Here is a 23,136-nt window from a genome sequence, read left to right on the forward strand (position 1 = left end):
AATATATAATTTTATCATCATTGGTTAAGGCAAGAATAGGCAAATGAAACAAATCCATGTTTTTTTGATGTTACCTTGATAAAGCATTCTGGAGAGATAATTGTTTTGAATTTCTAGTGTGCATTTTTGGTCCTATGTAATTTCCATTGAAGTAACATATTCTTTACTCAGATACCAACGTACTATATATACATTTTACACAAAAAAAGGCATAGGAAATAATTATATTGCAGGAAAATGAAATTTAAGCAAAAATGAGGGTAATATGCTCTGAGTATGGAGTAGGATAAAGGCTCAGTGGGACTAGAGTGAATTATGGGTCCAATAGTTCATTTTTGCATATGGAAACCAGATGACAGAATCTTAATTTTTTTATATTAAACATTTATTCATTTATTTATTTTTAGTTTTCAACATTTACTTCCATAAGATTTTGAATTCCAAATTTTCTCCCCACCTAGCCCTTCCCCAACCCCAATATGGTGTGCATTCTGAATGCTCATTTTCCTAATCAATCCTCCCTTATATTACCTCCTCTTTCTCTTATCCCCTTCCTCTTCTATTTTCCTGTAGGGCAAAATAAATTTCTATACTCCATTGCCTGTATATCTTATTTCCCAATTACATGTGAAAATAATTTTTAACATTTGTTTTTAACATTTGTTTGGGTTCCAAATTTGCACCCTTCCTTCCTTCTCACCCACCCTCTTTGAGAAGGAAAACAACTCAATACAGGTTATACATGAGTAAGCATGCAAAACACTTCCATAGTAGTCATGTTGTGAAAAACTAACTATATTTCCCTTCATCCTATTCCACCCCCCATTTATTCTATTCTCTCTTTTGACCCTGTCCCTCCTTGGAAGTGTTTTCTTCTGATTACCATCTCCCCCAATCTGCCCTTCCTCTATCATCCCCCCCACTTTCTTATCCCCTTCCCTCCAATTTTCCTGTAGGATAAGATAGATTTCCATACCCAATTGAATGTATATATTATTCCCTCCTTAAGCTAAATTTGATGACAATAAGATTCAATCATTCCTTCTCACCTTCCCCTAATTCCCCTCCACTGTAAAAGCTTTGTCTTGTCTGTTTTATGTGAGATAATTTACCCCATTCTACCTCTCCATTTCTTCTTCTCCCAGTATAATCCTCTCTCACCACTTAATTTTATTTTTTAAATATCACTCCTTCATCTTCTACTCATGCCTGTACCTTCTATCTATATATACAACTATCTATATATTCAACTCACACTGTACCTTCTATCTATCTATCTATCTATAAATATAATTTTTCTCTACAACTACCTCAATACTGAGAAAGGTCTCATGAGTTACAAATATCATCTTTCTATGGAGGAATGCAAACAGTTCAACTTTAATAAGTTTCTTGTGATTTCTCTTTCCTGTTTACCTGTTCATGCTTCTCTTGAGTATTATATTTGAAAGTTAAATTTTCTATTTGGCTCTAGTCTTTTCAGTAAGAATGCTTGATAGTCCTCTGTTTCACTGAATGTCCATTTCCCCTGCAAAGGATTAAACTCAGTTTTGCTGGGTAGGTGATTATTGGTTGTAATTCTGTCTCCTTTGACCTCCAGAATATTATTTTCCAAGTCCTCCAAGCCCTTAATGTGGAAGCTGCTAAATCTTGTGTTAACCTGATTGTGTTTCCGCAATATTTTAGTTGTTTCTTTCTGGATGCTTGCAGTATTTTCTCCTTGACCTGGGAACTCTGGAATTTGGCTACAGTATTCCTAGGGGTTTTCCTTCGGGGTTCAGGAGGAGTTCGGTGGATCCTTTCCATTTCTATCTTACTCTCTGGTTCTAGAATATCAGGGCAATTTTCCTTGATAATTTCTTGAAAGATGATGTCTAGGTTTTTTTTCATCATGGCTTTCAGGTAGTCCAATAATTTTAAATGATCTCTCCTAGATCTGTTTTCCAGCATGGTTGCTTTTCCAATGAGATATTTCTCATTGTCTTATATATTTTTTTCATTCTCTTGGTTTTGTTTACAATTTCTTGATTCCTCATAAAGTCATTTGCTTCCATTTGCTCCATTCTAATATTTGAGGAAATATTTTCTTCAGTGAAATTGTTGACTTCTTGTTGCATTTGGCCAATTCTGCTTTTGAAGGCATTCTTCTCCTCCTTGGCTTTTTGGACCTCTTTTGCCATTTGGGTTAGGCTATTTTTAAGGTGTTATTTTCTTCAGTAATTTTTTGGGTCTCCTCTTCCAGATCAGTGCAATAGACCTTTCCAATCAATCATCCAGGCTGTCTTAGGCTGGAAATTTTTTTCACTCTGTCTTTTTGTGGGTTCTGATGCTCTAGAATTTTAGAGCCATTTTTACAGGGGTTTGGAGGGGTTTGGGGGAAAGCTCACGTAAGTCACTGCTTTTACTCTGCCATTTTGTTTTAGCCTACAGAATCTGCAAGTGACTTCATACATCATGGAGTCCTTCCCCTCCATTTTAAAGGTGAGGAAACTGAAATTTAGACAGGTAAATGGACTTGCAAAAGGTCGTTCTGATAATATGTGTCAAATCTTCAGTCTGAACTGAAGTCTCTTTATTTTCAATTGAGAGCTGCCATATCAAATTGACCAAAAGAAACATCTAGACCCATCTACAGTAAACAAGAGCAATATTTACAACATCAATGGGAAATGGTCATTCGGAATTTACTTAAAGACCTTCATTTAGGGGAAGCCTAGTACATCCCTTTGGCAGTCCATTTCACCCATGGTTATGTATAATTGTTAGGAATTATTTCCTTAAGTTTCAATGTATTTCTTTTATAAATTTAACACAAGGTTTCTAGCAAAACAAGACTAGTCTCCCTTCTAAACAACACTTAAAATATTTAAAGACTTGTACCATGCCTCCCCAAATCTAAAGAGTATGCCTCTCCATGTCACATATGCCCACCTCCTTCAACTGATTGATATATGACATCATATCAAGGTATCAAGGCTTGTTGCCATCTTTGAGTACTCTCTGATTAATATATTATCCGTCATAAAATAACACTCTCAGAACTAAGTGCAGAATGTTAAATGTGATCAGACCAAGAAAGAGGAGAATGAGACTATCTTCTCTCACTCCTGGAAGTTATTCCTCTCTTAATGAAGCCAAAGATTCTATTAAACTCCTGGCATATGATTACGGACTAATATTTAGCTTGTGATTCACTAAAATCTTTAGAACTGAAAATTAACTGTCTAGCTACTTCCCTTCTCATTTTGTACTCATACTTGTTTTTGACCCAGATGAAAAACTTTACATTTATTGCTAATAAATGTCATCTAAGGAAAGAATTGGAAATTGAGGGGACATAACAATTGGGGAATGGCTTAACAACTTATGGCATGTGATTGTGATGGTTTACTGTTGCACAATAAGAAATGATGAGGGGTTTCCCCAATTGACAAATGATGAAAGGATATGAACAGGCAGTTATCAGATAAAGAAATTAAAGCCATCTGTAGTCATATGAAAAAATGTCCTAAATCACTCTTGATTAGAGAAATGCAAATCAAAAAACTCTGAGGTACTATCTTACATCTATCAGATTGGCCAACATAACAAAACATGAAAATGATAACTGTTGGAGAAGATGTGGGAAATTTGGAATACTAGTGCATTGTTGGTAGAGTTGTGAACTGATCCAACCTTTCTGGAGAGCAATTTGGAACTACACCCAAAGGGCTATATAAACGTGCATACCTTTTGACCCAGCAATAGCACTACTAGTGCTGTATACCAAAGAGATCATAAAAATGGGAACAACACCCACATGTACAAAAATCTTTATAGCAGCTCTTTTTGTGGTGGCAAAGAATTGGAAACTGAGGAGATGCCCATCAATTGGGGAATGGCTGAAGAAGTTGTGATATATGAATGTAATGGAATGCTATTGTGCTATAAGAAAAGGTGAGCAGGTGGATTTCAAAAAACCTGAACTGACGCTGAGTGAAGTGAGAAGAACCTGAAGAACATTGTACACAGTAACAGCAACATTGTGTGATGACCAACTTCGATAGGCTTTGCTCTTCTCAGCAAGGCAATGATCTAAGGCAATTCCAAAATTGTAAAGATGGAAAATGCTATCCACATCCCACATCCAGAGAAAGAACTATGGAGTCTGAATGCAGTTAGAAACATACTATTTTCTCTCTCTTTTTATTTTTTTTTCATTCTTGTGGTTTTTTCTTTGGTTTTTATTCTTCTCTACAACATGACTAATGTGGAAATGTGTTTAATATGATTTCATATATATAGCCTAAATCAGATTATGTGCCATTTTGGGAAGAGAGGAAATTTTAGAACTCAAAATCTTATAACAGTTAATGTTGAAAACTAAAAATAAATAAATAAAATGAAGAAATATTTTTAAAAAGTTGCTATCCTTGTCCTCCTTTTGATTATGGCTTTCAGGTAGTCCAATGTTTCTGACCTTGTGTTTCCTGCATCTATTTTCCAGGTCACTTGTTTTTCCAAGGAGTTATTTTAAATTTTCTTCTATTTTTTTCATTCTTTTAAATTTTTTTAAATCTTTCTTGATGTCCCATGGAGTCATTAGCTTCCACTTTCCCAATTCTAATTTTTAAGGACTTGTTTCCATCAGTTAGCTTTTGAATTTCCTTTTCCATTAGGTCAATTGTAATTTTTAAGTAGTTGTTTTCTTCAATGTATTTTTGTACAATATCCACCTAGTGAAAGAGATCTCCAAAGGAAAACTCCTAGGAATGTGGTAAGCAAATTCCAGAGTTCCCAGGTCAATGAGAAAATATTGCAATCAGCCAGAAATAAACAATTCAGGTATTGTGGAAATACAATCAGAATAACACAGGATTTAGCAGCTTCTACATTAAGGACCAGAGGGCTGGGAATATGATATTCTGGAGGGCCAAGGAGATAGGATTGAAGCCAAGAATCACCTACCCAACAAAACTGACTATAATCCATCAGGGAAAAAGTGGATATTCAGTGAAATAGAGGACCTTGCAGCATTCTTGACGAAAAGAACAGAGCTGAATAGAAAACTTGACGTTTAAATACAAGTCTCAAGAAAAGCATGAAGAGGTAAACAGGAAAGAGAAATCATAAGGGACTTATTAAGGTTGAACTGTTTACATTGCTGCATGGAAAGATATTTGTAACTCATGAGACCTTTCTCAGTATTAGGGTAGCTGGAGGGGGAAAAAAAATTTATGTACAGATAGATTGATAGACAGAGGGCACAGGGTGAGTTGAAGATGAAGGGGTGATATCTTGAGAATAAAATTAAGGGGTGAGAGAGGATTGTACTGGGAGAAGGAGAAAGGCAGAGGTAGAATGGTGTAAATTATCTCACATAAAACAGACAAGAAAAGGTTTTTATAGTGGAGGGGAATTAGGCAAAGGTGAGAGAGAATGAGTGAATCTTATTCTCATAAGATTTGGCTTAAGGTGGGGAATAACATACACACTCAGTTGGGTATGGAAAGCCATCTTATCCTACAGATAAATGGGGGGGGAAAGGGGAAAAGAGAGAGGGGGGATAAAAGAGGGAATGGCAGATTGGGGGAGGGGGTAATCAGAAGCAAACACTTCTAAGGAGGGACAGGGTCAAAAGGGAGAATAAAATAATTGAGGGGTAGGATAGGATGAAGGGAAATATAGTTAGTTTTCCCCAGAGTGACTACTATGGATATGTTTTGCATGACTACACATGTATAACCTGTATCAAGTTGCTTGCTATCTCAATAAGTGTGGGTGGGGAGGGAGGAAGTGAGGAAAATTTGGAACCCAAGAAGATATACAGGAAATGGGCTATAGAAATCTGTACTGCCCTACAGGAAAATAGAAGAGGAATGGAATAAGAGAAGGGGGGGGTTAAAAGGAAGGGCAGATTAGGGGAAGGGGTATTCAGAATACATGCTGTTTTGGATTAGGAAAGGGATGAAAATTTGGAACTCAAAATCTTGTGAAAGTGAATGTTGAAAACTAAAAATAAATACATTAATGAATCTTTAAAAAAAAAAAGAGTATCATGTATAAGAGAAAGGCCGCATTCCATTGTGTGGCTGTGTATGTTACTCTCTGGATGATGCCCAGAATTTCATTTCTGTAGCATGAAAATGCAGCACTGGAGTAGAAAGGTCTTCATTCCAATGTTGGCTCTGACCCTCAGTTTTATCATCTGTAAAATTAGTGGGTTGCTTGAGAAACAGGCTCCTAATTTTTATTTGTTATATGAAGCATTTTAGAATTCTGGTGTTGCCTATGGACCCCTTTACCTCCAGGTCTTATTAAGTGAATAAAAAAAAATCCCTATTGGATTTTAGAGGAAACTAATCATATTGAAATCCAGTTATCAAAATAGTTTAAAAAAATTGTTAAGGGTCCATGGATTAGATGAAATCTGGAGTTATTTTTCATTCTATCTAAATTAAACTATGATCTTTACATAGTTTCTTCTGTCAAAATATGCTTAGGGTAATGCTGAGATGCCTTTCTTAGATCATATTTCATAGCTCTGAGCCTGTCTTTAAAATTAAATTTAGATTACTTTTCCATAATTGCATTACCTTGTAGTTGCTTCTTTCCATAAAGCCCATCTGTGACCTTTCTGCTTTGTGAGAATGTTCTGTAGTTTATCCCAATTGGATTGGCAAAAGGCCTAGCTTTTCCCACCTCCCTAATATTATTACTGCATCATTAGTTTTCTTTTTACCATTTAATTTGAATTCCTTCTTCTTAAACAATAGTCCTTGTTTTTTTGTTTGTTTGTTTGTTTTTGTAATGCTACTTTGTTTGACTTTGATATTAACTCCTATCCTGAAGTTAGCTCCAAGATTGATATAAACCAACCTTCTAGACAGGGCACTAAGACACTGTAGAATTGCAGAGCTCAAAGGGAACTCAGGAGGAAATTACGTCTAGCCTACAATTCACCTTGATCCTCGTGTACTGGATCTATGCTAAATTGAAAACACTCCAAAAAAAGTGGTTCTATATTATTCCAGTTAGTATGTCAAATTTTGTGGTTTCAACAGCTTGGGATTTTCATAAGTGTTTTTAGTCAATTATCGTAGTTTCTTTGCCTCATGGTTTCAAAGGTGAATTATACCTTTCTATTCTTAATTATGATCAGTCTTTGTGTTTTCTTTTGGTCATATCACTTTCTGTACAATGATATTGTTTTCTAGTCAATGACTTGGTTTGTTCTTAAAGTTTTTTTTTTCAATTAGATTTGTTTAGTTTCCTTTGTAGAAACAGTTGGTAATTCTAGTCTTAATCCTGGTGCACAACTCAGGGAAAGAAGAACAAACCTTATATCCCTGCCTGGTGTAAAATTATCCTGATGAAATGGGACTGTGGGAGGAACATTGACTTTGGAGTCAGTTGATTTGAAATATATATTCCACCTCTGATGACTGCTTCATGCCTCTGTGACCATGGATAATATATCAGTGAATCAACAAGCATTTATTAAACACCTACTATGAGATAAGCTCAAGGAAGTCAAAGACAAAAAAGAAATAGCTCCTGCCCTTAGGGAACTCACAGCCTCCATGGGCCTCAGTTTCCTCATTTGTATTATTAGGAAGTTGGATGAGATGATTCCTGAAGTCCTTACATGTTACTCTATATTTATATCACTCTGGTAGCATATATTAAAACTTTCTCTTACTTAGTAGATAAGCTCTAGGTTGCTACTTGAAGCTTAGAGAGGGTGGGTAACTTGCCCATGGTCACATAACTAGTAGTCAAGATACGATTTCAGAGAGGGTCTGTCTAACTCCAACTTTTATTCCCAATGCCTTTAATACCAAATGATAGTTTAGTAACTTGTTTTTAATAACAAATGATGTCAGCATATTCTTAAAATCTTTCCTTGTCTCTTTCAAATTGTCCATGCCATTATTTATTCAGATTCCACCATTGTATCTTTTCTGTGAAGATGGGATAGGGACTAGAGGTGTGATTTTATTGATATAAGGAATTCCACAGTAAAACAAAAACAAACAAGCAAAAAATATATACCACTTTAGGTTGACACTTCCTCTACCATTCATAGTCTGACACTTCATTAGAACACTAAGAGTTTATACATGGCTTGTCCAAGGTCACAAGGCAGTACATGTCAGAGGTAGACCTTGAATCTACTCTTTATTTCATTATGTATTTCCCAATTACATTTTAATATTTTAACATTCATTTTTTTATAAATCTTAAGTTCCAAATTTCTTTTTCTGTACTTCCTGTACTGCTTGAGTAGTCAAGTAATAGGATATTGATTATACATATGAAGTCATAAAAAAGTATTTCTATATTAGCCATGTTGCAAAGTAAAACATGCAAAAACATTAAAAATAACATTAAAAAAGTATGTATCAATCTGCACTCAGAGGTCATCAGTTCTCTCTCAGGAGGTGGATAGCATTTTCCCCAAGTCCTTTGGAATTGTCTTGGATCATCTTGATCAGAGTTGGAAAGCCCTTTACAGTTGGTCATCTTTGCAATATATCTGTTACTATGTAAAATGTTCTCCTAGTCTCGCTCACTTCACTTGTTTTTAGTTTATATGTCTTCCTATGTTTTTCTACCTCCATACCCTGCATTATACCTTATAGAAAAATAATATTCCATCACAATTACATACCATAATTTTTTCAGCTATTTCCCAATTTATGGACATTCCCTTAGATTTCTAATTCTTTGTCACCAAAAAAAAGAGCTGCTATAAGTATTTTTGTGCATATAAGTACTTTCCCCCTTTCTTTGATCTCTTTGGGATGCAGACTTAGTAATGGTATTTTTGAGTCAGAGGATATGCATAGTTTTGTAGCTATTTGGCACAGTTCCAAATTGTTCTCCAGAATGGTTGGAGCAGTTTGTAACCTTAATGAAGATGATTAAAGTTTAGTCTTCATCCTCATATACATTTCTTCATGTATTTAATAGTAATTATGGTGATTTAATGAAATGGTTTTTAATAAGGACAGTGAAGTTTTGAAGGAAGGTAAGAAGACTTCTTAGTGGGTTTTTTTTTTTGGATCTAGGAGAAATTATTTACTTTTAGTTTTTAGTGGGGAGGAGTTGAATGGCATAAATCTGCGACTTCATCTGTCTAGGGAAAATTCTGTTTTGAAAACTTTCTCTAGTACTCCAGAGAAGCAACTGTTTAATAATGTCTTATGGTGTTTGTAATAATTCTCGTTTATGTGCCAAAGGCAGAACTGGAATTCAGGTCCTTCTGACTGAAAGGTCTCCATTCTGACATGCAAATAGTATTTACAATATAGGTTAAAACATCACCATTGACAGCAACAAAACAAAACACAAAGTGATCAAATATGGAAGAGCAACCTTTTTTTTTCAATATAGTAAGATAGCCATTGATGATGTTTTATCATGGAAATGTCTCTCCCTCCTCTCCCTACCTTCATAACTGTTCTGTTGGGTCTGAAATAAACTGATGTTCCAATTGTTCTTTTTTGAGTGGTTAAGGAAAAAAAAATCACCTATGAGAAAAAGGTCATCTCTTATTGAAATATCTAAGAATGTTGAAAAAAATGTCAAAACTCATGTCTAAGGAATACAAAGTCTATCACGTAATTGTAAACAATTGTAAAATATGCTATTTTGGAAAGACAATTGGGTTTAATCCCTCATATGTTGCTTTAACATTTTTCTTGTTTTCTGTGCATGAGCAAAAATACGATTTGATTATTTTTATGAGTAGAGGGACACTTTAAAAATCTCCAAACTAAATAACCACAATAATAGAACTTGCTTCCATGGAAACATATAAGATAGCAATAAAAACCAATAGGGGTTAGCCTAGTGTAGGGAGATCGAGCCTGTTTTCTTCACAAAACAAGTTGGAATAAAAAAAATCACCCCACTTTAAAAATCCCCAGAGCCTAAATTCGAATGTAAATACCATGAAATGACAATGATATTATGACTGAATGTATGCGTGCGTATATTGCAGCTTGAATAACAAGAAACACTGTTTAGTGAGTTAAGCATTTCCTATAGGAAGCTTTGTTTTTTATTCTCTTGCTTCTGACATTATCTGAATGGCCATGTTGGCTCTATGGAAACATTCAAGTGAAGTGAATAATTTAAGCAACAGCCTACAAAAATATTTCATCATCCCAATATTTTTTGAAGTCAATCGATTAGATTTGCTTTGGCCTTTTTTTTGGGGGGGATGGCTGATATAATTATTTTGGTATTTGTAGATTACACCTCTGACAGTACTACTCCCTTTGTTATATCCAAATAATGCAAACACACCAGATGAAAAGTTTGTGTTCCATTGCTAAAACACAGGTAAAAAACTCAGCACACTGGAAACATCCCTGTGAGCACATATGAGCATTTCTAAGAAGATGACAGTATAAACAGTAACAACCATGTAAAGATTAAAACCAAATACTGCAAAATTATAAAGACAATAATTGGTCCTTGAAAAAGAGATCAGAAAACACTTATTTCTATTCCTTTTTCAAGGTCTAGATCTGTGGATATAGAACACTGCATATAACAACATTTCTTTTGAAATATTGATTAATTGTGATGATTTTTAAATTTTTTTCTTCCAAAAATCATAATAAATGATGGCTCCCTAGAAGGGGATTAAAAAAAAACATTAAAAAAGATCATTGGCTCAACCACTTTCAGCTTGATGATTTTTGAAACCAGATTACAAAATTCAAGGATGTAGTAAGAGGAGAATTAAGTGGAGGAGCTTTTTCTAATGAAACCTGGCTCTGCTACTTATTTTCTATATGTGTTAGTCATTTATTAAAAACTGAATTAAACTCAATTTCATTATATGTCAGTGGAAGAAAGATTTCTTACAAATGGGGAAGTCCTTTAGAAGTTTCTGCTTGCAGATGACATTGGATCAATTGTTTTAAGTCCCAGAAGACTAAGGAGCCTCACAAATGAGGTTTACAACTACTCACAAACTCAAGAGTTTCCAAACAGGAAAAAAAAAAAGTATCTCTATTTTCCAGACAATGATATACACTTGGCCTGACAGATTCCCCCTAAGCAGAACATATATCTTGGTAGTATGACACATGTTGCAAGGCTCAGATCATTGAAAATAACTGTAAGCTTAGAGAAAATTGTCTCACTATTTTTCAGAACTACAAATAATTCTGAAGGATGAGAATAATTGCATTTTTTTTCTATTTGTAACTCATTCCACTATGTGTAAGTAGACTTGGCATTAATGTTAGATCTGGGTGTGCTGACAGACATTGAAAGTGAATATCAATATTATTGCAATAAATAATCGTGTGTGTGCATGTGTGTGTGTGTGTGTGTGTGTGTGTGTAAAATCTCAACAAAGTGAATGGTATTTTGATGAATTATGGAAAATATGAATGTGATTAACAAGCTGGCATTTACCTGATTTCCTCCCATTCCATGACAATTGAACATGCCCACTTTTTCATTGTCTTTGCGGCCCATGTTGTCTAAACACTGGTTGGTTTCAACATTTCTTATCTGGTGAAAAGAAAAATTTGAGAAAAAATTGTGAAATCAAGGAAGGTCTGCATACTCTAAAGTTTATTTTTTTGACCCAGAGTACTGTACTTCAAGTAAGAAAGACCACATACAAATCTTGATTCTGACACTTACTAGCTCTGTGATCACTGTAACTCATACTACCTTTCTGAGAGTGAATTTCTTAATGTGTAAAATGGGGTAATAATAACATGTATACCATAGGTTTTTATGCATTTCAAATGAACTACTATAAACTTAACATTTGTTGGAAAGCATGGGGTATTTTTTAGGTACACTGTGTGATATTTTGGGTACTATAGTTGTTTAAGAAGTCTATATTTCCTTATACGATGCCTTCCTTAAACCTGTAGAAATTTGGTCATTACAAGAATTATTGTTAGGGTATATGATACCTAACTTGCCCACCAGATGGCAATCGACTCCAGCCAGTCTTGAGTGTTCTCCACAAAAGTTCTCTGGTGCATTTATAAAGGAGACTTCTACACTAACACATACAGGTACAAATAGCAAAGCTGAGTAGTTTAACCAACACTGGTCTGGGTTCTGAATTTATCTAGAGGAAGATATTAAATATAGTTTAAAACACTAAAATTAGGAAACATATTTCTTCCTGCTCATCTTATATCTGGAATTTCTTCTTTCTTTTATATATTTTGCAATGACTTCCACAGTTAAGGCAATTGTGCAGGCTTCTGGACTGTTCACTTGAGTGTGAGTGAGTTAGTTTCCCCACATGGGCCCTTCTTCTATCACCTGTTGTTTTTGGCTTTCTCTTTGTGAGGCTTAACTTATGTTTCTCTTTGGATTTCTAGATCATTTTCCAATATGTGCCTTACCACATAATATGCTTTTTAAAAATTGAGTAGGAAATAGTGTGAGGAAATCATTATCCACTTAAGGAACACTTTTAAATATATAGGACTATAGGAGGAGAGGAATAGAAATTTTTTTATATTAGTGTCACAATTCTATCTGTAATAACTTTTAAATGAAGGCAGGATTTTTTAAAATTAAATTTGTATAAATCTATGCATAGAGAAAATGTTTAAAACTTAGTGAACATGGATAAATTACTCTTTAAAACTGTTAAACTTACTAGATGTTCCCTTCCCTGTATTAATTCTTCATTTTGGTTCCATAGGTCAATAAAGTAAGTATTCTTTCATTTTTAATGTCATATTAAATGGAAAATATTTGACCCTCATAGAGGGTATTATTAGACTGAATGATTTCATCATATAAATTACTCAAAAACAAAAGTAAATGACAATATTCAAGCATAAAATTGTGTCTTTATTCAAATAATACATTAATATGTCAATTAAGCATTTATTATAAGGTTAACATATCTGAGATAAATATAAATATTTAATACTATCTACTAAGTTTGAAGAGCTGGTAAATCATAAGAGTTTTTAAAAAAGATTCAATTGATTTCCCTATGCAGCATAGTATAGCAGAAAGAGCACAGAATATGATGTCATAATATGCTAGATTTAATTCTCACTGTCATTTTGTTTCTTTAGTCCCCAGTTTCCTCAGTAAAAAAAAAAAAAGATATGGATTATATTTCTATAAAGCTTCTTTTTACTTCTAAATTATGTAAATATTATAAAACTATCTTAAGTGGCAGACATAAAATAACAGGGCTAGAAAGAATCTTAGAAATAATCCAGTCTAACCTCAAATTTTACAAATGAAACAACTGAGGCCCAGAGGTTATTTGTTCATGGCCCTACAGTTAGAATGTGATAGAGCTAAGTCTTAGATTAAGCATGACGTGGTTGAGAGAGTACAATATTTGGCATCACTGGAACTGGGCTTGAATCTTAGTTCTACCATTTACTCTCTCTCTCTCTCTCTCTCTCTCTCTCTCTCTCACATTGTACAAGTCACCAGTCTCATTGGGCCATGGTTTCTGTATCTCTAAAATGAGTAGATTAGACTGGATTACATAATTTCCAGCTCTAAACCTATGATCCTTTGGTCCTCTATCCTATTTCTGCATTAATACTCATCTTTTTCACCTTATAGTTCCCTGATCCATAACGCAAATATACAGCTTTTATATATCTAAAGACATTTTATACATATCAATATTCATCAATTTTTTTGTTTGTTTGGAGCAGGGACTACACACATATAGTTAACTTTTATTTTGAATAACAGTGACAAATTCAACAAAGAACATAATAAAAGTCTTCTAAATTATAATATTATCAAAAATGAAACCTCAGATATACAATACTGCATTGCTTACCAAATGCCTATGTATACACACAATACATAACATACATACATACATACATACATACATAAAAACATAACATAATCTCATTTGATTCTCAGAATTACCTCATGAGTGGAGAAGCCATGAGCAGGCATTACTAATGCTGTTTTATAGGTGAGCAAAGAGTTTCAAACACGTTAAATGACATAAGCAGTAAATGGCAAAGCCAGCCCTGAACCTGAGTATGTTGACCCCCAAGTAAAATATTCTTGTTACCATCACAGAATGATAAAATTATTAGAGAACGGAATATTCATCCTAACTAATCTTATTAAGTAGGAGTTACCATCTGGATAGTATCATTTATAGATCATTGATTTCAAATAATTAGGATAAAATAAAATCTACTTTGTGTGATTATTTACATGGGCATTCCCTCTCAGCAATGCGAGTTTCAACCCATCTATGCCTGCCCTTCCTTTTCCATTAACATTTTTAACTTTGTAAATACGGCATGGGAAATGCCAAGGAATAAAAGATCTGTCCTCTGAACATCTTGACATTGTATGGATACCTCTGAATGATACACACTATCCATTGATCATCTCTTAGTGTTGCTACATGACAGACTCATAGTTTTTGCTGATCATATATATTCCACTTATAATATCCTTATTTCTTTTTTCCTTCATAGTTTCTAAGCTATCTTGTGTTGTACTCCTCTTGTACCTATCATATGCTGGTCTACTCTCCTTTAGGTCAATTCCAATATAATTATTTGGAGATTGTTATTTCATGAATCTACCTAATAAAATCATGAAGAACATTATCTAATCTTTTCTGTAGATTTACAAAACACTTCCAGATGTTTTGAAATGTTACAAGGGCAACATTAAAGGCAAAAATCAAACTGAATGAAGAACACTGGAAATGCAGAGGATGTAATTTGGTCTCTATCTGCATTGCTTATGTCACTTACCTCAGAAATTGCTTTTTAAAATGTAAATTTAGGAAACCATGATTATTCTCTTGGACCTTGCAACTCTGAAATATTTTCATTTCTTATTGGATGGTATAGGTTGTTATAGCTAAAAGAAAAATCTGATTCTGTCTGCTTATAAGCCTCTTCAAATGATACTAAGATTATTCTTGAGTGATGATAGATATGAAGTTGGATGTCAGACCAGTCATTGGGTACCCTCAATTTGGTTTGGTAGAACCTTCTAGAATGTTTGTTCTGTTGTAATATTTAATCCTTAGAACTTAAAAACTACACTACTGGAGCAGAACATGTCTACCTTGTCTAGTACTCTATATTTGGCAGTAGCATCAATAGACACATTTTTGAAGGAGCTCCTTTACATCATTCTCAAAGTTTTGTTGAAAACATTTCTATCTCCCTGTGAGACTAATATTCTGTCAATATTTTTTCTTTAGAAAACATGCTTTATAGGGGCAGCTAGGTGGCACAGTGGATAAAGCACCGGCCCTGGAGTCAGGATGACCTGAGTTCAAATTTGGATTCAGACACATAACACTCACTAGCTGTGTGACCCTGGGCAAGTCACTTAACCCATTGCCTAGCCCCCAAAAAATTGAAAAAAAAAATAAAACATGCTTTATGGCTGCAAGATATCTTATGGTAATAAGTTTATTATCTACTATGTGAAGTAGAATTTTCCTGAACTCAATTCTTTTGAGCTTCAAAGCATGATCTCTTTTCATATTGTGCCATTTGAAAAACAAGTTCACCATCAGCTTCTACAATCTTATCATATTTTAAACAATTGAAACAATCCCTTTTAATTTTTTTTAATTTCAGAAAAAAGAGTTTTAATCTTTTTCATTCCCCTCCAAAAGGATATCTTATCATCTATCTATTCATTTGATTGTTCTTATCTGGACCATGGGACATTCTGTACTTTTATCCCCCTTAAAGTACAGTGACCAATGGTAATATTAGTTATTAGTTTTCAATGCACAATCTTGTTTCTTCAGGTCACCAGAATTTAGATCATTTTCATCTAGAAATGCTTAATAAATGCTTATTTATTGACTCAATGAAATAAGAAGAAAAGATAATATTTAAAAATAAAAACAATAACCTTAAATCTGCCATGTTTCAGTAGTGACATGCTAATTTGCCAATGAGCATCTGCTCTCTTTAAATGCACTTTAAAGATACAGACATTCACTACATTCTGGGCTTTCAAATGAATTCTTTAGTTTCCTTCATGCTCCTATGTTTTCTTCTTTTGTATGTATGTATGTGTGTGTGTGCATGCAAGTTTACATGTTTAAAATTATTCTATACATACATCTATTTATCATTTCTTTGTTGTTTCTCTGGATGCAGATAACATCTTTCTTCATAAGTCTTTAATAGTTAGTTTGAGTATTTACAATAGACAAAATAACTTATTCCCTCAAATTTGTTCTTAAAACAATATTTTTGTTACTGTATACAATGTTCTCTTGGTTCTGCTCATTTTGCTTTTTATTATTACATTCAAGTCTTCCCAGAAGAAACATGAGGAAATCATTAAGGACTCATTATAAGGACTAATAAAGTTAAACTATTTACTTATGATATATGAAAATGTTATCAGTATACTTAAAACTTATTACTAATAATGTAGTTTATATTTCTTCTTGATATTTTATATTGATTATTTTCCATTGATTTCTGTTTTTTTTGTCGTTGTTGTTATAAATATGTGAAAGTCTTTCAGTTCATCAAAAGTTCTTTTTTTTTTTTAATTCAGAATTATACTCAAGTTTGCTGGGTAACTTATTCTTGGATGTGACCCCAGCTCCTTTTCTCTTTGATATATAATGTTCCAAGACCTAATGTCTTTAAGTATGAAAGCTGTTAGATCTTATGAAATCCTCAATGTTTTTCTGAATCATTTATTTTTTTTCCTTGTCATTTGCAATATTTTCTATTTAACCTGTCAATTTTAAAACTTGACTATGACATTGCCACAAGTTTTCTTCCCAGGATCACTTTCAGGTGAAAATTGCTGGATTCTTTCTATTTCTACTTTACCTTCTTGAATTTATTTTTGGCAACTATATGGTAAGAAACTTACTTAACCACACTAAAACCCAGTATGATGAAAGTAAAAAACTCTTGGTAGAAGATTGCTTCCAAATGAATTAGCAGTATGATGTGGGGATATGATATAAAATTTGATTTCTTTCATCAAAAAATAAAATTAGTTAGTAGGGCCTCTTGATAATCCCTCAACAAGCAAAGTTTGAAGCTGACTTTCATATCTTGGCTACAACGGATAGCTCCAAGTGAGTAACATACTAATGTTTCCAAAATACAAAAATCAGTTGAAGGTTATGTTACATGCAATTAACTCAGTGATTGACAGAACACACATCTGGTTCCAAATCAGTAATACCCCATTATGTCTGCTAGTGCAGCAACCTTGATGGAATGGTTTGTTGAACAAAGAAGGGGATTTTGTTTTTTGATCACTGACCTTGGTATTGCAAGTGATAACTGTAAAAATAACTTTTCAGATGGGTAACTGGTGCTGTTAGAACTTTGCTCCCTATTTTCAGTTCCTATCTATATGCTTTCAGGATTCACATTAGCTTTTGTTTTATGGCATATTTCCAGAGCACCAGAAAATAAAAGGCAAGGAATTAGATATTGTATCATTATTAAGAAAATTGATTTCCATGGCATTTCACCAGGAAGTAGCACATTTTTAATTTTGATGACATCTAATTAGTGTTCATCACTATCTGCTTATAATACTATATTTTATTTTATTGGTTATGAAAAAATGTCATTTCAAATCAGTGAGTTTATGTCAATGTTTTTTATTCCTCATTCTTCATGATTACTATTAATTTCTTTGTCACTTAGCCAGAACATCACTAATTTGTGGTCTCTTTGCTGGATTGAGTTAGAAACTGGTATTGTCCTTTCCAATTGAAAAGAGTGACTCAATTCTTTGTATTTGCATTTAGAAAGCACATACTCAGAATTTATTCAAAAGATAATTACTCCTAAACTAATATCTTAAAAATTACACAATTGTTTTATCTTCCCAACTCCCATTATTACATTTCTATTATTATCACATTGCTTAGGTCAATCTCATTTATCCTCCTTTCACTTTATGATGAAATAGATATGTACCTTAGAAACCAATCCCACAGTATTTTAAAAATTATTAATGTCAGGTTGGTTTTATTCAAGCAGCTAGGTGGTGCAATGGATAGAGTGGCCTGGAGTCAGGAAGATCTGCATTCAAATTTGGCCTTAGATATTTCCTAGGTAGATGACCTTAAGCAAGTCACTCAACCTTGTGTGCCTTAGTTTCCTCATCTATAAAATGAGCTTGAGAAGGAAATGGCAAACTACTCCAATATCTTTGCCAAGAAAACTCCAAATGTAATCATGAATTTAGATATGACTGAAATGACCAAACAACAACAATAGCAACAACATTAACAATAACAAGATTTTATTATATGTTTTCTGTTCCATAGTAAGGAGTTGGATGGTGGGTGTAGACACATGGCCAATGAAGACCTCCAAAGAAGAATAGGAATAAAATAAGTTAATAAGAGGAAGGAAAGAAGGTGGAAAGTCAGAGTGCTTAACTGTCATTCTTTGGATATTAGGAAAAGAAGGTACATAAGACCTCCATAACAATACATGGATCCCCTACGGTGAACTTCATAGCATCATAGGATTAGAATTGAAAAAGACTTTTTAGGCCATCAAATTTGGCCCACATGTTTTTCAAAACAGGAAAACAGGAAACAAAGGCACATAGATGGTAAGGCGACTTTCACAGCCTCTCAAGTAAATGTGTAATTTATGATTTGAACCTAGATCTTCTTGACTCCAAGTTCAGAGCAAATGGAAGATGGTGACTTTATGAGAAATCAAGAAACAATAAAACAAAACCAAAGGAATAAAAAATAGATGAAAATATGAAATACTTCTTTGGAAAAATAGCTGACATGGAAAATAAATCCAGGAGAGATAATTTGAAAAATTATTGCACTACCTGAAAGCCATGATTAAAAAAGGGCTTGAATGTCATCTTTCAAGAAATTATCGAGGAAAACTGCCCTGATATTCTAGAACCAGAGGGTAAAATAGAACTTGAAAGAATCCACCCATCACCTCCTGAAAGATGTCCCTAAAGGAAAACCCTTAGAAATATTATAGCCAAATTCCAGAGTTTTCAGGTCAAAGAGAAAATATTGCAAGTTGTGAAAATGAAACAACTCAAGTATTGTGGAGTACAGTCAGTACAAGATTTAGCAGCTTTTGCATTTCAGGATCAGAGAGCTTGGAATATGATATTCCAGAGGGCAAAGGAGTTAGGTTTACAACCAAGAATAACCTACCCAGCAAAACTTAGTATAATATTTCAGGGGAAAGTGGATATTCAATGAAATACAGGATTTTCTAGAATTCTTGATGAAAAGAACAGAGCTGAATAGAAAAAGTGACTTTTAAATACAAGACTCAAGAGAAACATACAAAGGTATACTGGAAAGGGAAATCACAAATGACTTAATAAGGTTAAACTGTTTACATTCCTACATGGGAAAAGGACAATTGTAACTCGTAAGAGCTTTCTCATTTTTAGGGCAGTTTTGAGAAGAGACAGTGTGAAAGGACTGAGAGAATAGAATAAATAGGGAAATGAGATAGCATGGAGGGAAATACAGTGAACCATAGTAACTGGAAACAATTTTGAAGCAAGTTTCTCTGATAAAGGCCTCATTTCTCAAAAATATATAGAACTGAAACAAATTTATAAAAGTAAGAGCCATTGCTCAATTGATAAATGATCAAAGGATAGGAACAGTTTTCATATGAAGTAATCAAAGCTAACTAAAGCCACAAGAAAAAAATGTTCTAACCTACTATTGAGTGGAGAAATATTAAGTAAAACAATTCTGAGGTACTACCTCATATCTATTAGATGGGCTGATAGGACAGAAAAGGAAAGTGACAAATATTGGAGAGGGTGGGAAAAGTTAGACATTAATGCACCATTGGTGGAGTTGTGAACTGATTTAACCATTCTGGAGAACAATTTTGAACTATGACCAAAGGCCTATAAAATCATGCATGCCCTTTGACCTAGAGATACCACCAATAGGTCTATATCCAAGAAAGATAAAAAAAAAAAGGAAAAGGACCTATATGTACCAAAATATTTATAGTAGCTCTTTTCTGATGGCAAAGAATTGAAAATTGAGAGGATGCCCATCAATTATGGTATGGCTGAACAAACATATGATTTTGATGGAATGCTGTTGTGCTATATGAAATTATGAGCAGGACAATCTCAGAAAAGCCTGGGAAGACTTACACGAATTGATGCAAAATGAAAAGTACTTCATCCAAAGTATCAGCAATATTGTGAGATGATCAGCTGTGAATGACTTAGCTATTCTCAGGAATACAATGATCCAAGAAAACTCTGAAGGACTTATAATGACAGATGCCATCCATCTCTAGAGAAAGAAGTGGTGGTATCTGAATGCAGACTGAAGCATACTTTTTTTTTACTTTTTTTCCTTTTTTCAGGTTGTTTTTTGGGGCCTATATTTTCTTTTACAACATGAGTAATACAGTAATATTTTGCATGACTGCGCATGTATAGCCTATGTAGAATTGTTTGCCTTCTTAATGGGGGTGGGTGGGATGAGAGGAAAAGAGAGAATTTGAACTCAAAAATTTTAAAACAGTTTTCAATATTATTTTTACATGCAACTGGGGAAAAATAAAATTCTAAACAGAACTGTGAATCAGTACAACTATTTTGGAAATCAGTATGGAAATATGCAAATAAAGTGACTGAAATGTCAAAAAAAAAATAAAAGGCACATGCTTCATTAGTGTACTTAAGGTTTTTCACTCAAGGTAATTGCACAACTTTTCAGATTACATTTGCAACTACATGTAATTTATAAGAAAGGTAAAATAATTTTTCAATATCTCTGAAGATACAAGCAGAGAAAGGTACTAGTGTTGATAACAATGATACTAATCTCTGTAATGGAATGTGACAAAAGAAAAACAAAACAGCTGGAAAACTAATTATTTGCCATTTTTTTTCCCAGTATCACAGTAAGGAATGTATAAATGGTATTTGTTAAAATAGTACTGTACTTACTAATATCAAATCTATGCAAAGTCATATTTGAAAAAAGTACATGAAATGTGAATAGAAAATATTTGGAAGAAAAACTTTTAAATGCTATTCATAATTGAGAAAAGCATAGGAATAGAGCATAAAGAAACCACATTGTTGTATAGATGACAAGTCACCTGGGTACCTGATTGAATTTAGTCTCAGATAATTTAAATTGAAATACAAACATATGAAGGAAACAAACTTTTTTTTCATTTACCAAAGTTTAATGATAAGTATAAGAATATGATATTTTATTAATATGGATTTAATCATACTGCTGTTATCAGTAGCTAAATCTAAGCTCATTAACCAAATATACATGCATATGGCATCATACTTTTCAAAAAGGGGGTTGTTTGGTTTTGTGTTTTTCTTTTTCTCTTTTCAGGGAAATAGATGTGAGTGTGTATATGTGTATGTGTGCATGATTTGCCTGATGGCACATTTTTTTTTAAATAAAAACTAGAACTATAATAATATAGCACAATTTAGGACTAGAACTCTCTAGATTAAAGAAATACCAACTTTATAAGCAATATAGTAAAAAAATCAAAAAAATCCTGGTTTCTCATCAAAAACTTTTCTAGATGTAACCTCAGTTTCTATAGTCTATATCAAGATTCTATAACCTGTTAAAGAGAGAGTTATAGTATCTATACTTCCTTTGGGAAGGGATATTACTTTTTCAATACTCTCTGCCATAGAGACTATGAATAATGTTTCTGTTTATTTTAGAGGCAATATAATTTTGGATAGAAGAAATTGAAGTTGATATTAGATAAAGAATATTACTTTAATTCAAAGTAGGGATTTTTACTCCATTGATCTTCCTCTAATGTAAGATATTGGGGTTCATTAACACATGCTATCTGTACTTTGTTGGGGAAAATAATTTTGGTTTCTTTGAAGCAGAAGGGAATGACTTTATGTGATATAATAACTTGGCTATAATTAACTTCATCTGAACTCCAGACAAATACTAAGGGTTTATTCTAGTCACCCAAGAAAATGTTTGACTCCTGTGGAGTCCCCTGTAAATGATCCCCTTCAGCAATTAGTATTGTGGAGGAGAAAATAGGAACCAGAATCATTTTGCAACTTCTTGTTAGGCTAATTTCCCCACACTTGATGTTTCAAGAGCAAAAAGTTCCTTGGCTCTGCTAAAGGAGAGATAAAATATAACAAATGATGGAAGGATATGGTAAAGTGGGTGGTTTCATCCACTTTTCCAACAACTACTTGTTTTCCTTGAATGAGATTCTTTAGTTTTTTTCTAAAAGACCTGCTTTCAAATTAAAATACCTCTGAAGTACCACTTCACATCCATCTGATTGGCTAATATGACAGGAAAAAGAAAATGACAAATTCTATAAGGCTGTGAAAAAATAGGGACACTGATGTATTATTTATTGGTGGAATTGTGAATTGTCCAAACATTCTTGAGAAGAACTTAGAATTATGCCCAAAGGTTCTGTGACCCAGAAATACTGCCACTAGGTCTGTACCCCAAAGAGATGAAAGAAAATTAGAAAAAAATATGTACAAAAATATTTATAGAACCAGCTTGTGTGGGGTCAAACAATTGGAAATTTAGGGGATTCTAATCAATCTATGAATGGCTGAACAAGTTGTATATGACTGTAATGGAATACTATTGTGCTGTAAGAAATGATGAGTGGGGCCATTTTGGGGGAAAAAAAAATAACAACAATTATATGAACTGATGCAAGGTGAAGAGAGAAGAACCAGGATATCATTGTGCATACTAACAACAATATCATATTGATGAAAATTATGAATGACTTAGTTACTATAGTTAGTACAATGATCTAAGACAACTACAAAGGACTAAGGAAGAAAACACACTATGTACATCGAGAAAAAGAACTGATGAACTAAGTGTGAAAATTTAATATATACTTTTTTTTACTTAATTTTCCTGCTTTTTTTTTGCAACAAGGCTAATTTAAAAATGTATAATTAATGTCATATTACTTGCCTTCTCAATGGGTGTGGGAGGGGCTGGAGGGAGGTAAAGAATTGAGGATACAATATTCTCAAGAATGAATATTAAAACAAACAAAGCAATGAATAAATAAATAAATAAATAAATAAATAAATGAATAAACAAACATGATAAATTGAAAAACAGAAGGAGTGTTTTCAAAA

The 23,136-nt window shown here is 33.3% G+C and overlaps 1 protein-coding gene across 1 annotated transcript in view; it reads right to left on the reverse strand.

Moving 5' to 3' along the window:
• GALNT13 (polypeptide N-acetylgalactosaminyltransferase 13) overlaps window positions 1-23,136 on the reverse strand; it is an 828,252-nt gene that overhangs the window by 69,586 nt on the left and 735,530 nt on the right. Inside the window, exon 10 of the mRNA XM_078146313.1 lies at window positions 11,422-11,520. Within this exon, the coding sequence (XP_078002439.1) occupies window positions 11,422-11,520 (99 nt within the window). The remainder of the gene's footprint in view (window positions 1-11,421; window positions 11,521-23,136) is intronic.

The sequence above is a fragment of the Phascolarctos cinereus genome, unplaced genomic scaffold (assembly GCF_003287225.1).
Source record: "Phascolarctos cinereus isolate Bilbo 61053 unplaced genomic scaffold, phaCin_HiC Scaffold_726;HRSCAF=1367, whole genome shotgun sequence".
Lineage (NCBI taxonomy): Eukaryota > Metazoa > Chordata > Mammalia > Diprotodontia > Phascolarctidae > Phascolarctos > Phascolarctos cinereus.